We start from the raw sequence: 16,303 nt of genomic DNA, 5'->3' as shown, positions 1-16,303 counted from the left end.
GTATTTATTGGTAAGAGCAGTAAGGAGTACAAACTTTGTAAAACACACATTTCTGAAACTGGGCAACTATAATAGAACAGATGCGGTGAAGTTACCCGACTGTTCTGGGGGGAAGGAGGTGCTACAGTTTCCTCCTCCACTAGATGGCGATGTTGGTCAAGAATGAGCTACCACTTCAAGGTGAACAATAGAGGACCAGACCGCCAGGAAAGAACCAAAAGCGTTTAATGAATCAAGAGGAAGTGCTGAAGTGTGATGAGTAAACAAGCACATTCAGCCGAAAGACTTCATGTTCCTCTTCATCCTGTTTAATGGGGGTAAAAAGCAGGGATGTCAGACACATTTGTACAGCTGTTTCATTCATGAGGAAACGGCAGTTCATAGTTTTGAGAGGAAGCAACTTCAGACGTTACCTGTGTGCTACATGATTTCTGTCGCTGCCGAGCCAACACCCCTACAGCCCGCTGAAATGGAAAGCGAAATGCTGCAGTCAAAGGGCGCTGGAGCAAAGTACAGTCATGTTCGCTCAGGCGCAACACAGATTACAAGCAACACTCGAGAAAATGGTATTTTTAAAGGCATGTGCGAGCGCTCAGGAAGAGCACTGATTCTTCGGGGTGTTTTCTTGTGTTTCTTAGGGGCCCGGTGATGAGAACATGCCTGCAAAAAGACAACTACGGTGAATGAAGAGAGGAAGGGGGATACACAAACCCGGTTCTCCGAGGGATTGACTTAAGGATGAACACAGAACTAAAGATGAGGGCTCAAATTAATACTGCACCCAGATGAGTCTTAAGTGTCCTTGGATGACAAGCAGTGATTGGATTGCAAGCTTGGTAGCTTTTGATGGCCATGCCTGTCAGCCTCACCTGCTTTTTAATCAGTAATTACCATAGGGGATTCTCTGGCATTTCTTAATTAAATTGGACCAAATGCAATTAAAAACCACACTCTCATTCCTTTAAAAGGGCTCTGTGGAGTCCTTGTTTAGTTCTTGCTGTTAAGAGAATAAGCGGTTGAATGGTCATAACACCGTCCCATCTCTCGCTGATCTGTGCTCGATTATTTCAGTGGTCAAATTAACTTTGCTGTTTGCATAATAAAGGGCAAGACGGAGTTCAAGATTAAAACCTCCACTCTAAATAGAATTGAAGGTTAAAAGCGTATACGAGGAGGCGAAGTTGTTATGTTATTAAAGCAATTAAAGTTAGCATCGGGGGTTGGGGAACAATGTGATGAGAGCATGCGGTGAAGAGAAGGCCTATCATTATCATAGCACTGAACATAGCAATGCATCTTTCCGCATTATATTTGTACAGAGGAAATGTTGCACGGTGCCACTCAAATACTCACCACCTAGAAAAGTCCCCAGCACTCCAGGAGGCAACCATCACAGACACATCAGTCGTGATTTTCCCATCTGCAGTCTTCATATCATCTCTGGAGTTGTTGTTGTAGTTGCCGCAGGCGCTGCACATTTTGCCAGACAGGCAGCTGCCAGTAATGACGGTCACCTCCTGTGAAAGTGAGTAGGTGACCCACACAACAGACGCCCTCTCGATGATCACAGTCCTCTCTGAGATTTGGACAGACAGATCGCTCAACACTTTGATGGGAAGAGACACTTTCCTGCCATTTACCTGGATGGCACGGAGAAGGGGGAAATGAGCGGGAAAAACAAAATCAACTGTGATTAAGTGCACCCAAAAGATGCCTTTCATGGATTAATCATTCAATGTAAGAGTTTCTTTCCGTTCTCCCAGCTCTTCTCACCCAGGTCTCATGCTTGCTGTTCACTGCAATGGTGGTTTCGTTAAAGAACACGTACACAGCGGCGGCGGTGGGAGTTGCGCGTTTGCTGCAGACCCTGACGTCCACGACCACACGGAACCACAGCCGGGCGGTTTCGTCACACAGAGACGCCATTTCGAATGCCCCTGAAGCGCCTATTGCCCCAGACATGCCATCGAAGGCGGTGAAGTAGCCAGTGTGGCTGACGCTGCAGTGGCCCCGTTTGGCATGGCAACCTCTGACCCCGTCTCTTATGCCACAGACCTTTTCACTGGCACAGGACAGCTTTTCACACTTGACCAGCCCAGAGGCCTGGCACACACACTTGGACGTGCAGTCTTTGTCCACCACTGCTTGGCCCACCTGGACACATACATTGCGTGTGACGTTAAAATCTTTTCTCTTCCAGGTCGCTGAATAGAACCTCTTTAATCTCTATTCATGTGTAAATGTGTGAATTAGAGTACTCATTTTGGTAACACTTTATATGAAGGTACACATATTCACCATTAGCTAGTTTCTTATTAGCATGCATATTAGCTCTTTATTACTAATGGTAAAGCACTTATTAATGCACTATTCTGTATGCCCATGTTCTACAACTACAAGGACATTAAGTAAGAGTTTTCACCTAAATTAAACTCCAAATTACTACCACTACTCCCAGAATAAGGCATTAATAAGTGCTTTATAATGACTAATAAAGAGCAAATATGCAACTAATACCCATGCTAATAAGCAGCTAGTGAATATGTGTCCCATAATATAAAGTGTGACCCTTATTTTCTATATGCTATTCTGTCATGACTATCTTTCCATTGTAGCACAGTTACTATGTGACAACAAAGTAAAATCTCAGGACAGTTTTACCGTCAGATATCTGCCAGCGTGCACACACCCACAGTTATCCAAGGGAACACATCGGAGGCCATCAAAAGCAAAGCCGGCATCGCACTGGCATCCTTCAAAACAGCTTTCAGAACAAGTAATTGGGTACATAAAGCTAGCACAGGTTCCACCACAGGTGTTGGCACACACCTCATAGTGACTGTTTAGAGGGCAGGAAGCAGCTACAAGAGAATAACGCATTTGTAAGACTTTGTGTGTGAACCTGAGATGTAAAACATAAAAAAACATGGACAATTCCTCCGTTAAAGTGCTGCTGTGTGTGACTCACGGCAGAAGGAGCTGCGCCTCCATGGCTGTATTTGCACTCCTGCGCTCTGGCAGGCCAAAGCGTAGGCCTGGACACTGTTACAAAGAGTGTCTTTGTTGCCACCCACTGCACAAACATCAAATATGCAATGAGACATATATACTTCGGGGTCAATTATTCTGTGGCAGGCTTTGAAAGGTCCATTAGGTGCACTTATGATGCCACAGGAGTCTGGTTTTCTGTATAAGGCAGCCTTGGCCTGCTCACATACTGGACACTGGCCTCCGCAGCCCCCACACACATGCCTTGGCAGGTCCACCACCCACGCCTTCCCAAATTCTTCGACGCTGTTTGTTTTTCTGCCACAGGGAAGTCTGAAGTCATCGCCAGGCTCCTCGTTGTAGTTGCCGCAAAGACCACACATCTTATTCTTGTATGTAGAAGGCACGATCACCTCAACATAATAGACCGTGTCGTACAGGACTGTCAGCCCAAAGTCTGTGCGGATAATTATGTTGCGTCCTTCCTGGGTGACTCTTAGACGGCCATTGTTCAGGGAGAGAGGAAGGTTTAGAAGCTCATCATCCACCTGGACAGAGGAGGAAGGAGGACAGAATCATTGCCAGGAAATGAACACGCACAAATGTAACGCAAGTGTTTTAGAGGTTGTTGAACTCACAGTGACTTTCCATGGCATTCCCTGCTGGATATAAATGACAAAACCATAGACTGCCACTGCAACCGACCTGGTAACAGCCATTTTTCCATTTCCATACTTCTCATTCCCCTGAGTTACATTGAATGGTGTCAGATGGCCTTTGCCTTTAACGTTATGGCAAACCTTGGCCAATACATAGACACAGGTACCCTGGAACTCAAACCTCCTTCCATCAAAGGAAATGTAATGAGGGTCACCAGAAGTGACGCACTTGTCGTGACTCTTAGGGTGGCAGCCTTTCACTCCGTTTACAAGTTTACAGGTCTCCCCTGGATGACACTCAGACTTTTGGCAAGACACTGCACCATTCTCTCCGCAGGTGCATTTCTCCACACACTTGTCTTCAGGGTAGAAGACGTCTCCTGTCTTGTAGTAGTGACCATCATAAGAGCAGCCGCAGTCTCTCACAGGCACACAGGTATCCCCGCTCAGCAGGTAGCCCTCGTCACACTCGCAGGCTTCTCTACAGGGCCTATGGCAGGTGGCAAGGAATGCTAAGCTGGCACAGGTGGCTGGGCAGCCCGCAGCACACAGGGTGTAATGGCTGTTAGCTGGACACACCATTGCTGTAGGATAGGATGGAACAAGGTGAAAGAGGAAAGTTATACTTTGAAATGAGAGATCTGTATGAAATCAGAAGGATGGAAACGCAATCTGAAACTCACGGCAGAAGTTATCTCTTCTCCAGGACTGGATGACGATTCCTCGACTCTGACAGGCAGAGACATAGGCTCCCACAGCATCACAGACGGGTCTCTGGTGGCCATAATAACGGCAGGCGTCGTACACACAGTTCTCCAGGTACGGAGTCGGGTCTACATGCTTTTGACAATTTCTGAAAGGCCCTGCCCTGTCAGCGATAATACCGCAGTACTTCCGGGTTTGGTACTTTTTCCTCTGGGAGTCTGAACAGGCCTGGCACCATGGCCCCTGGCAGACTGATGAACAGCCTGGTACGAGGGCTACCTGCCAGCTCTCCCCCAGCTTGGCTCCGTCACTGGCGGTCTGGCCAGTCGGCGTGGTCAGGTCATCCCAAGCTTTTCCATTGTAGTTGCCACACAGACCGCAGACTGCGCCCTGGTAGTTGCTGGGCAGAGTAACGCTCACTGTACTCCGCCAGTCAAAGGTCAGGGTGATACCAGCAACTGTTTTTACTACAGCTGTCCAGCCGCTGAGAAACACAGCCAGCTCGTTATTGTAATCCAGCGGTAACAAAGCAAGCTGCCCGTTGAGCTGAAGAGCAGAAAATGAGGGAGGGAGGCATATTTTTAGGAGATTATAGATTTAATAATTCTGCCATCCTTGCTAATCCGTTCTAATGTGCAGTTAAATCTTAGTTTAATTAAGTCTGCCTGGATCAAAATTTTTAATTTGCAATTAAATATATATGCGGAAGAGCATGAGGGATGTCAGAATTAGCACAATGACAGAACGCATTATCATCCACTCATGTGAATGAGGCTCAGAGTATCTGTCTTGTTTTTATTTTTAATACTGCACATGCTGTGTCCCATTTCTTTTTTCTTCAAAAATCCTCATGAAAACAAGTGACGGATTACTCATTTATTCTTTTATCTAATCATCCATATGCTTCACATTAACCATACCTCCACATCCATACTTACCAGAATCATATAGGGGTATTCTCTGCTGATAGTGAGGGTGATGTTATATATGGAAAACGTGACAGCGCTTGCGTAGGACACGGCCCTGCTTCTCCGGTTTTCATTCTGCACAGTCACCTTGAAAGGCTGAAGCCCGGGCTGCTGAGAGCATAGTCCCACCAGCTGATATACACATGTGCCCTGGAAGTCATACCTATGGCCATCGAAGGTCTGGTAGTGTGCGTTACCTGAGGCGGAGCATGTGGCGTGACTGATGGGTCGACAGGTACGCTCGCCATCCACTACGGTGCACTTCTCTTTGGCAGAGCAAGACGCCTTGTGGCATATCACCATACCGAGGGCCGTATTACACTCACATAGGCGACCGCAAGCCTCATCGGCCCAAAAATGCTGGCCCGGCTTGTAGTAGCGGCCCTGATAGGAGCAACCACATGTTTTAGCAGGAACGCAGACACCAGCGCTGAGGATGTAACCCTTATCACACACACAGGTCTCCATGCAGGCTGTGTTGGAGGTTTGGTTTTGCTGAGTGAACGGGCAGGATGGCTGGGGTGAGCTGGGACAGTTCTCGTAGTGGCTGTGACGCTGACAGTTCATTGCTGGATAAAAAGTAAATTTAGAGGCGTTGACCAAAACAAAATCAATATTTGATTCAAATCTTTGATTAAAATGAGCAAAGGAGCTTCTTGTAAATACTCACGGCAGCCAAACCTGCTCCTCCAGCCCTTGATTATTATTCCTTCTTCACGACATTGCCTACTGTAGGAGGCCAAGGCCTGGCACAGCATCTTTTTGTCTCCCTTCGTAAAACACATATCATTCACACAGCTGGACACGAAGGCCCAGGGGTCCAATTTTCTATGACATGTCTTGAACACACCATTGGTCCTGGATGCGAGAGCCCAGCAGAAAGCGTTGGTCTTATAGAGCTTAAGCTGGCTGCTGTCACAGGTAGGACAGTTTTTCTCACATGTGTCCCAGCAAGGACAGTCTTTGTCCTGGTCAGGTGTTTTCCAGCTCTTGCCCCACTCCATCATGGAGGAGACAGCTTTGCCGGCTGGATCCTGGAGCTCATCACGTTGGTTGCTGTTGAAGTTGCCACACAGGCCACAGACACTGCTGTAGTAGCTGCTGGGCAGGTTGATGACCAGCTCCCAGTTCCAGTCGTAGGAGACAACCAGGCCAAAGTCTGTCTCCACCACTGCTGTGTGACCACGCTGAAGCACCAACACCTCACCCTCACCCAGTCGCACAGGAAGATTCAACAGCTCCCCGTCCACCTGAAGGGAATGGATCAGAACAATACTGTACACACTGAAACACTACGGGTCAAACACATCAGACATGAAACGAAAATCTTACCGTGACCCGACCAACTTGGTGCTTGCGGATGGTGATGTTGTAGCCATATACAGACAAATCTACCTCCCTGACGTATGAAACTGCTCTAAATCCCCTGTTATCATTCCTCTCAGTGACCGAGAATGGCTCCAGACCATCCAGATTCCCACAGGTCTTGGAGAGAACATATTTGCAGGTGCCCTGGAAATCATAGTCGTAACCATCAAATGTCTGGTAGTGCGAGTCACCCCAGGCCCGGCAGGTGCCCGTGTACTTCGGGATGCACACAGCTTCACCTTTCCGAACACGGCACTTCTCCATGACCCGACACTTGGAATTTTTGCAGGGATCTATGCAAGATACAGAGAGGAGGGAACACAAAAAAGAGAATTACTGCAAACTCATGAAAGAAATTTGGTAGATATGTCAAAAATGGCTTAAACTGGTTACAAATGCATAGATATATGTCTTGCCTCTGTAGTAGCATGCCCTGATTCGTCTCCTGACCATGCATGTGGTGCTTCGAGGGCAGTAATGCTTCTCACAGACAAGGCCTGTCGCTGGATTACAGGTGCATTTTGTAGTACAGTCTTTCTCATAGACTACGTCGCCAGGCTGGGGACATAGTGCAGGTTCATTATACAGGGGGAAATAATACACAGAGGAGGAGGCAGGTTAAAGAGGAGTCCACATTATTTCATCCTTATTCCATCTTATTAAAACCCCCCACAAATTTAGAAAATCTGCTAATTAAGTCTCAGGAGAAACCCTCAGTGCACATATAGCTAATGTCCACCGCTGTGGAAAAAAGCAAAGTTAACTTTATTGCAGTGTCAGCATGAACGCTGTGATGGGTATTGTTTAAGCTACTATGACGCAAACAAGCTTTCATTTGTACATCACAGTGCATGGAATGGCCTTTTTTGCACAGACAGAGCTCTTGAATTGTACCTTGTAAGTTTTTCCATTGTCATGGCAGCCACACTCTCCCTCTCGAACACACGTATGGCCATTGAAGAAGAAGCCGTCATCACATTCACAGCCCTCTGTGCAGCTGGTGGAGCATCGGACTATCTCTGTGAGGCCCTGGCAGGATGCAGAGCAGGGGTCTGCACACTCCTCATAGTGACTGTTGGCTGGACATTTCATGGCTGAAAGAAATGATCACAAGACAGGGAAAACATGTAGTAGAGCCTGTCATTATATTTGATAGATAAAATGTTAACAAAGTACGGCAGGGCAAGGAGGCTGATTTGGAGGAAAAGCTCTCGTCGCTTACGACAGAATGAAGTCGTCCTCCACTTTTTGACGTCCACTCCTGCCATGTGACAGCTGAAAGCATAGGCTGCTATGCTGTTACACAGCACCTTTTCGTCGCCATTGGAAGCGCACACATCAAAAACACAGTTATCAAAGTATGACTGTGGGTTCAGTTTACTATTGCAGGCTGCAAAAGGACCTCCGGGCGCTGTAAGAATACCACAGTAGTTGAACGTTGAAAGCACAGCCGTGAGAGCTGGGCTACAGTTAGGACAGCCATTCCCATCACAGCTGTTTTCACAGGCCACATCAGGGCTGCTGACCGTCCACGACTTTCCAAACACATTCACGTCGTTGGTGAGCTGACGGTTGGACATTTGGAAGTCATCTTGGTGGTCCTCGTTGTAGTTGCCACACAGCCCACAGACCTTACCATAGTAATTACCTGGTACTGAGACTGTCACGTGATAGACCAGATCATAAGTGACAACCAGCCCAAAATTTGTTGCAATAACATAATGCGTGCCCTCTTGATAGGCCTGCACTGCTCCATCATCAAGACTCACTGGAAGGTAGTTAAATTCTCCATTTACCTGAAAGAAAAGCACAAGTCTTATTTAAAGAAATAACTACTGTCTCTCAGACATTTCTACCACCTGCCACTACACGATACATGCAACAGATTTCACTGTATTCCAAATATGGAGCGTGGTTGATATGAAGGTCAAGCGTCTTTGCTCACCAGGACTCCAAACATGTTGTTCCTGAGGATGAGAGTGAAGTCCTGGACTTTCACAGCAACCAGCTTGGTGGCAGATGCCACTGTATTCATCCTCTTTTTCGATGGCCTGTTCTCCACCTCAACAGAAAAGTCCACCAGGTGGGTGTCGTCCAGCCCACAGCTCCTGGCGAGTACGTAGGTGCATGTACCCTGGAAATCAAATGTTCGGCCATCAAAAGTCCAGTAATGGGGACCACCAAAGGCATGGCACACACTCTTGCCAACAGGGTGACATTTTTGCATGCCATTCTCTATTTTACACTTCTCATTGGGGCCGCATGTGAACTTCCTGCACTTAACCTGAGAGAAACAAGACAAGTGTCATGAAAATTTCCAAAATTACATTCCACATATTGTAAGTTCACACTGATAACATTATTATTATTGGTTAAACTGTCTACCGTTCATTACCTCTCCATCTTGTGTGCAATTGCATTCCTTCTGACACTGCCCATCGGGATAAAACACTTGGCCGATGCGGTAGTAGCGATCTTTGTAGAGGCACCCACACTGTGAGAAGGGAACACAACGACTTCCGCTGAGGATGTAACCCTCATCACAGGGACAGCCCTCCTCACACTGAGCTTGGCAACCGTCAGGAGGGGCGAGGCTCATGCACGAGGCGGGACAGGAAGCTGCACAAACGTCATGATGGCTGTGGACTGGACATTTCACCGCTGTACACATGGGACATAAAAGACAACATGGATGTTTTTTTTTTTTTAAATTACTGTACACATTTTAATTTAGAGCACAGTTTTTATGAAGCAACATAAAATCCAAGAAAAGGAAGAAACACATATTGAAGCATGCATAGAAAATGGGGCTTAGCCTCACAGAGCAGTGAAGAGAGAAGTTTATTGTGCCATTTCATTTCTCCAGTATATTGTCATTTGTAGAATTCTGCAGTAAATAATGCTCACTTTGCCTTTTATGTGAACTATTTTATCAAAATAAATGCATCACTCACCACAGAAATGACTGGTTCTCCAGCTGTACACCTTGACCCGTGCAGCCTGGCAAGCAGATGTGTACGACGTGATGGCCTGACACAGCACATCCTTTCCGCCTTTATGGAGGCATACGTCCTGAACACAGTTTTCAAAGTAGCCAGCTGGGTCCACCTTGGCCTGGCAGTCACGGAACGGCCCTTTGGGGTCTGTCAACATACCGCAGAAATCTCCTTTTTCATATTGAACCTTCTGGGTAGCGTCACATTCAGGACAGGCCCCTTCACAACCATCGACACAGCCTGGGATCTCAGCCACTCGCCAGCTGGCACCAAAATCTGTTGGTGAGACAGGTTTGCCACCATTCCTTGGAGTCAGGTCATTCTGGGGTTTGCCGTCGTAGTTGCCACACAGGCCGCAAACGGCTCCCATGTAGTTGCTTGGCAGTGTTACAAACACAGCGCTTTCCCAGTTGAAGGAGACTCTGAGGCCAAAGGTCGTGGTGACCACAGCGTACCAACCACTCTTATACACAGATATCTGTCCTCCTTTTGGGATGAACGGCAGGTCGACCAGCTCATTATTCACCTGGATGACACACAATTGTGTTTATATACTGAGACTGAATATTAAAGTGGCTCACTCACAGGAACAATTAAACTGTTCGTATACTAAACATTATGTAGTTCTTACCATAATCATGCCCTTGTGGGCCTTTGAAATGACAATGCTGTAGGAGTTCACCCTGATCTCTACTAACGAGGTGAAGGAAACCGCCTTCTTACGCTGGTTATCATTCTGCACCAGCACTTCGAACCACACAAGCTCCGGGTTCTTGGAGCAGAGTGCAACCAGTTGGTACACACATGTGCCCTGGAAGTCAAACTTCTTCTTGTCAAAAGTCACGTAATGGGGGTCACCTGTGGCCTGACAGGTGCTATGGGAGATTGCTTGGCACTTCCTTATGCCCTCAACCACCCGGCACTGCTGCCCTGCGCCACAGCCTTTATCTTGGCACTCTACACGTCTGCTGCTTGCTAAGCATTTACACCGTCGCCGACAGCCCTGGTCAGCCCAGAATGACTCCCCGGCAGGGATGTATCGGCCCTTGTAGGTGCAGCCACACCTATCAGTGGGCACACACTGACTCCCGCTCAAAACAAAGCCTGTGTTACAGGTGCAGGTCTGCACACAGTGGAGTTTGCATTTGGAGGGAGCATTAGGGTCTGAACAAGTAGCAGGGCAGGCATTGCCACAGAGCTCATAGTGGCTGTTGGCTGGACATTTTGCAGCTTTGATGAGAAGAAAGAGAACAGAGTGTTATACTTGGGACAACAAACAAGAAAAAAACACTGTTCATTTTATGATTAGGTTTAATTACAGATTATGTATTTACAGTTTTAACTTGCACATATCACCCATCTATAACTCTTGCAGGCTGTATGTGCTGGTATGTAGACAAATATACATGCATATACTGCACATAACCACACAGCTCATGTATAGAAAGTAATCTGGCATTTTACTCATGCAATATTTATTCTTTCATTATACATTATTTCTATTTGGTTTTTGTCTTCTTTGTTTTGATTTGTTTGTGATCTACAGAAAAATTGTATTGTATTGTATATGGACATTGTACGTTGTTAGTCATGTTGCTAGTTACACACATACATTGTTCTGTACATAGGTACATGTCTACTTACGGCATCGTGCGAGCTTCCTCCATTCTTGGACCTGGACCCCAGCAATCTGACAGGCTTCAGCGTAAGCCTCCAGTGCCTTGCAGAGGAAATGTCGATGGCCACCTCCCATGCATATGTCATATTTACAGTTCTCCAGGTGTGGTAGTGGGTCGATGACGGCATGACAATTCTGAAATGGCCCATTTATTACGAGTGTAATGAGCCCACATGACATGCCACCCTCCCAGAACTTCATCAGACTGTTTTCACAGTGCTCACATCCACCCACACAGTCATCCCTGCAAAGAGCATCTTTCACCAGCCCTGGCACCTTCCAGGTGCTCGCAAAGGCCACAGCCCCACCTGCCTGGATGCCAGAGGGTGTGGTGAAATCATCTTTGGGGTTACCGTTGAAGTTTCCACACAGACCGCAAGTCTTACCAGCATGACGACCATGCAGAGCGACCACAAGATAGTGTTCCCAGTCATAACGGACAGTCAGACCAAAATCGGTCTCAATGACCACAAAACGACCGCTCTGAAACATAACCAGCTTCTTGCTGTTCAAAGCAACTGGCAAACTCCACAGACTGTTGTCAATCTGCACAAAACAAACAGAAAGTATGTTATTACAGTAATCATTTATTGCTTTAAATGTATGCATTTTAATGTGTAATACCAGTGAAAACTAATATTAAGCCACGTGCAGATATTACAACCTTTTACTAAAGGAAATAGAAAGCCTTACCCTCACATGACCTGTCTCAGACCGAGCTACTGTGATGGTGAAGTCATACACCTTCACTGTGACCAGAGCAACATATGACACCCTGAGGCTTCCTCTGTTCTCATTCTGGGCAAGGACCTCAAAGTCTTGGAGATTGTTATCCTTTTTACAGTTTTTAGCAATGACGTATGTGCAGGTACCCATGAAGTCATAGTATTGTCCGTCAAAGGTACGGTAGTGGGGATCTCCCATGGCCCAGCAGGTCGCAGGTTTGGGGACACAGGTGGGATACCCACCCTGCATTTCACAAGCCTCATTGGCACTACAGGTGATACTACTGCAGGACAAAGACCCACCTCCTGCAAATCATAAAGAATACACAATTAACGGCCACATCATTACGCTTAATTTATGCGTTATTGCAAAATCTCAAAATTCTTTAACCGCTCAAGTATGTGCACCTTACCTGGCTGCATACATTGTCCTGGGAAACCATAACCACTCATCTGGCTGACACCGATATTGTAGAGAGCAAAGCGGGAACCAGAGCTGGAGAGAATGCGTCTTCTGCTGCCAGCGGCTTGTTTGTAAGGCATCTGTACCCAGGAGAAATCTGTCTCTGCAACCTTCCTCCACTGGACATTACGTGGCAGTTTTGTTCCATCGATGCGGAGCTCTGCCATCACACTGGTCTGTGCCACAATCAGGGCTTGGTTTTCAAATCCCTCCAGAGCCTCTAGCGAGTAAGAGGAGCAGAAGCGGTCTGTGGGCATGATGGTCATCAAAAAAGGGTAGCATTTCCACCATCCCCACTTGACACCGTTGAAGAACATGAGGACCTGGATGCCATGATCGGCCTGGATGGACAGTGTAACAGGACTGCGGTAGCGGATCTCCCTCATCTCCCCCCTGCTCAAACTTAGAACAGTTTTATGGTTGCCACTCTGGACAATGGCTCGGGTGAGCTGGGAGGCTTGGAGGAAGACACTGTCATCGGAATTCTGGAAGTTAACAGGGGGCACAATGAAGCTGGATCCCCACTTGCTAACTGGAAGCAGCTGCTCATAAACATGATTACATTTTGAGAACCGCCAGGTGCAGGTGTGACCCGTGACAACAGCAACAGGGTGCTGGGAGGCAACTCTGGTGCCAGAAAGTCCCGATGCGCTCTGGAGCTGGACGCTCTCATACGGCTGAAGATCCATTACAATTCGGCTGTTACGGTGATAAAGAAAACCCTGGAACCTGATTGGGCCTTTCGGGAAAATCATCACTTTGTTCCTCTCTTTTCCATTTGTCACAGAGAACTCTTTATAGGAGCCAGCAGTCGGTGTGAAGATAAAATATTCTGTGCCCCATTCAGTGGTGGGATACACCACAGAGGTGTCCGCAGTGTGCAGCTTGTAGCTGAAGGAGGTTACAGTCACATCTGCTGAGGCGACGATGCGCACCGTGTTGGGAGACTTTCGGCAGCCATATATCTCAGCACCAGGAGGGAGGCTGATGGTGACCCTTTCTCCAACCCTTAGAGTTTTCTCTTGCTTGAAGTGTAAGGGAGGCACTTGCACTGTCACTTTAGCATTGTCCTGTACAGCGACAATGTATAGTTGATTGCGTTGAACAGGCCTGTCCTCTTTCTGTTTTTGTACATAATTCTGCATGAATGTCAGGGCAAACTCCCTCCCTGCCGATCCAGCGCTAGATGGACCTGACAGACGGGAGAAGAGAAGGAAACAGACAGAAAAGCATGTCAAAAGGCGGCTTCTTTTCAAGTTACACAAAATGAGGCAGTCTGGTACAAAACTGTGCTCCACAAATGTCGTTTATGAAGGAAACATGCCAAGAAAGCATTAAGAAATGACTTAGAGTATTTGTGCCCGGGCAGTCAAAGGATTCACAGACTGGTTATGCACACATGGTACAAAGAAACAAAATGTCACCAAAGAGAAAGTGACTGAAAAATACCTTCATTTCAAAGTTAAAAAGCAGGGATGAATGCTGGTCTATAATGGATGGATTGCTTTTATCAATGATAACCATTGTGAGAGATTTAGACTAAGGAATAGTCACTTGACTGCTTCTCAGCAGCACTCAATAAGTCACTTGTGCAGACAATATAATTGCATAATGGAAATATTATCAATATCTGTGCCTTTGCTGTGAAAAGAACATTTTCTGGGCTCAGTCAGGGCCTGGGGGATTTAGATTACGCTCCTGTTTCACCCATTCAGTATAATAGTTCCAACTCAATAGCAGTTGAAGGTAAATGCTTTTCCCAACAAAAGCAAATTTCAATTTAGATGGCTATCCTTCATGTGCTGCACTCTCAAATTCGTCACCTGTTCAACATTCGGCTTCATTCACACAAGCACCTGGGGTATGGCAGCACAACAATGCTCTCAACTGACGGGGTTGACAACCTGGATAAATTGCTTCAAATCGAGCAATCGCTTGGCTACATGTTCTGCTGGGAAAGGTTTTAGGACTGCTGCTGTGATTGATTAATTGAGCTAAGCCACATTCAGTTGGATTTAATAGTTGTTAATGGTGGCTATGGAGTTTTGATGTTAAGAAAAGATTTTCCTCAATTTTAAGATTTTCCTTGCTATTAATGTGTTTGTTCAATTTAACACAGCTTAAAATCATGACAAATTGCTAAGAGGACAAGCACAGATATATCACACTGAGATGAAAATGAGTAGCATTCTAGTGGGTTCTTCCACAGTTGGAAAAAACAAAAAAGAAATTAGAGTATGACAAAAGATGCTTACAGCTGAATAAAGCACCCAAAGCACAAAGCAGCAATAGGGTCCCCATGGCTGAAAGACAGAAATCCTTGTTTTAGTTACAGAACTATTTTAAATGTACATTATTTGAATAATATAAATGCATCAGTTAGACCAAACCGCCATAATCTCAGAATGAACGGTGCTTACCCGCTAAGAGGCTTAAGTATGATGGATTTTTTACGGTTCCATCCTTTTATATACTCTGACGGACAAAACACACAACCAATCAAAATTCGTAAAGCCCAAGAGGTAAAACTTTGGAAAAACAATACCGTTCCTCTAAAACAAATTAAGGCAGAACTTGGCAACAATTTGCAGGTCCTGCTGCATGTTGACATAGGTGTGAGGTTCAATACCAACATGTGATGAATCATTCATCTTTTTCTTCAGCGACGCCACACCCAGTGACATCCACATCCCGGAATCTGTTGAGAATCCCTGCATTCACAGGCATAACTTATTTTTACATATTGGTTGTTGTAAATTCTGAATTTGAGGAATTTTTCAAGAGGAGTCTTAACAGTTAGATAAGGCTGGGCTTTGAACGGAATAATAAAAAAAAAAGTGAGATATCAGTGTGATATGTCACATTAGAGGACGTGTTTCCTAATGCTGGTTTCTTCTTGTAACAGCATACATTTTCTTATATTTCTGCTGTGGGATTAAATCAGCTGTGATGTAATGACATTTTAGCAGGTGCCTCTGTACCATTAATTTTTGATTTATTTTCCAAATGCTCTATGCCAACTTGGTGTTTTTGGTCCTGTTCAATTTATCACTTGGGATAAAACAACTTTAGTACTCACGCCACCTATTGTGCATCGTATCACTGGTGTGTAAGCCCCACTCAACGCACACGTCACAATTTCAGCAAATATTTATATTGTGTCTTCATAAACAAAGATGTTTCAAAGATGTGCAACCATGTAAAGCTCACAAAATGAGTGGATAATCCCACAGAATTGATCGATCAAATCTAAATTAAAAAAAAAAAAAAAAGTTTCTGTAGAGTAGCAGTTGCTTGGCTAAATGGGCGTTTTTGTTGGTTCTGGGCGTGACCCAAGAATATCCACATGCTGTGGAAGGAAACAATCATTTGTGACAGAATGCAAATACAACTTAGTCCTCAAAAGTTTGCATTAGACTCTTCTTAGAGTAATATTTAATTGCTGTTCATTTGGGCAGAAGTCCTTTGGCTGGACAACAGTAAGCCCTGTTTAGTTAAAGTACACACATTGTGGATTTAGATAAAGGTGTGCCCTCATTATTTTTTGTTGGGGCCTAATCAACAATGGACAGAGATGACCTTATTTAAAAAGGTGCATGGGCCAAACTGATAAGAGCACTGCCAGTATTACGTAAAATGTATGAGAAAGGCATGCCGTCCATCGGACTTTAAATAACAGACAATACAAAGTTGTTTCAGTTCTTTTGTATTTAAAACAGTCAACAGTACACACTATTCAAGCCATTAAAACGG

At 45.7% G+C, this 16,303-nt stretch overlaps 1 protein-coding gene across 1 annotated transcript; it reads right to left on the bottom strand.

Moving 5' to 3' along the window:
* Positions 1 to 15,240, bottom strand: LOC121610295 (IgGFc-binding protein). Its single transcript, XM_041942328.1, has 22 exons — positions 15,180 to 15,240; positions 12,501 to 13,742; positions 12,056 to 12,393; positions 11,329 to 11,908; positions 10,316 to 10,914; positions 9,643 to 10,210; positions 9,084 to 9,349; positions 8,634 to 8,972; positions 7,911 to 8,484; positions 7,583 to 7,782; positions 7,105 to 7,246; positions 6,653 to 6,981; positions 5,991 to 6,570; positions 5,291 to 5,889; positions 4,331 to 4,898; positions 3,627 to 4,231; positions 2,969 to 3,536; positions 2,662 to 2,861; positions 1,774 to 2,154; positions 1,354 to 1,640; positions 414 to 464; positions 1 to 304 (listed from the first exon to the last, which is right to left on the bottom strand). Exons 1-21 carry the CDS (start codon positions 15,238 to 15,240, stop codon positions 455 to 457), a joined length of 9,036 nt encoding a protein of 3,011 aa, XP_041798262.1. The 3' UTR covers positions 1 to 304; positions 414 to 454.
* Between the last annotated feature and the right edge of the window lie 1,063 nt (positions 15,241 to 16,303).

Source organism: Chelmon rostratus, chromosome 8, assembly GCF_017976325.1.
Source record: "Chelmon rostratus isolate fCheRos1 chromosome 8, fCheRos1.pri, whole genome shotgun sequence".
In the NCBI taxonomy this organism is placed as follows: Eukaryota; Metazoa; Chordata; class Actinopteri; order Chaetodontiformes; family Chaetodontidae; genus Chelmon; species Chelmon rostratus.
The sequence above is the reverse complement of the archived record's forward strand: the minus strand, read 5'-3'. Positions and strand labels throughout refer to the sequence as shown.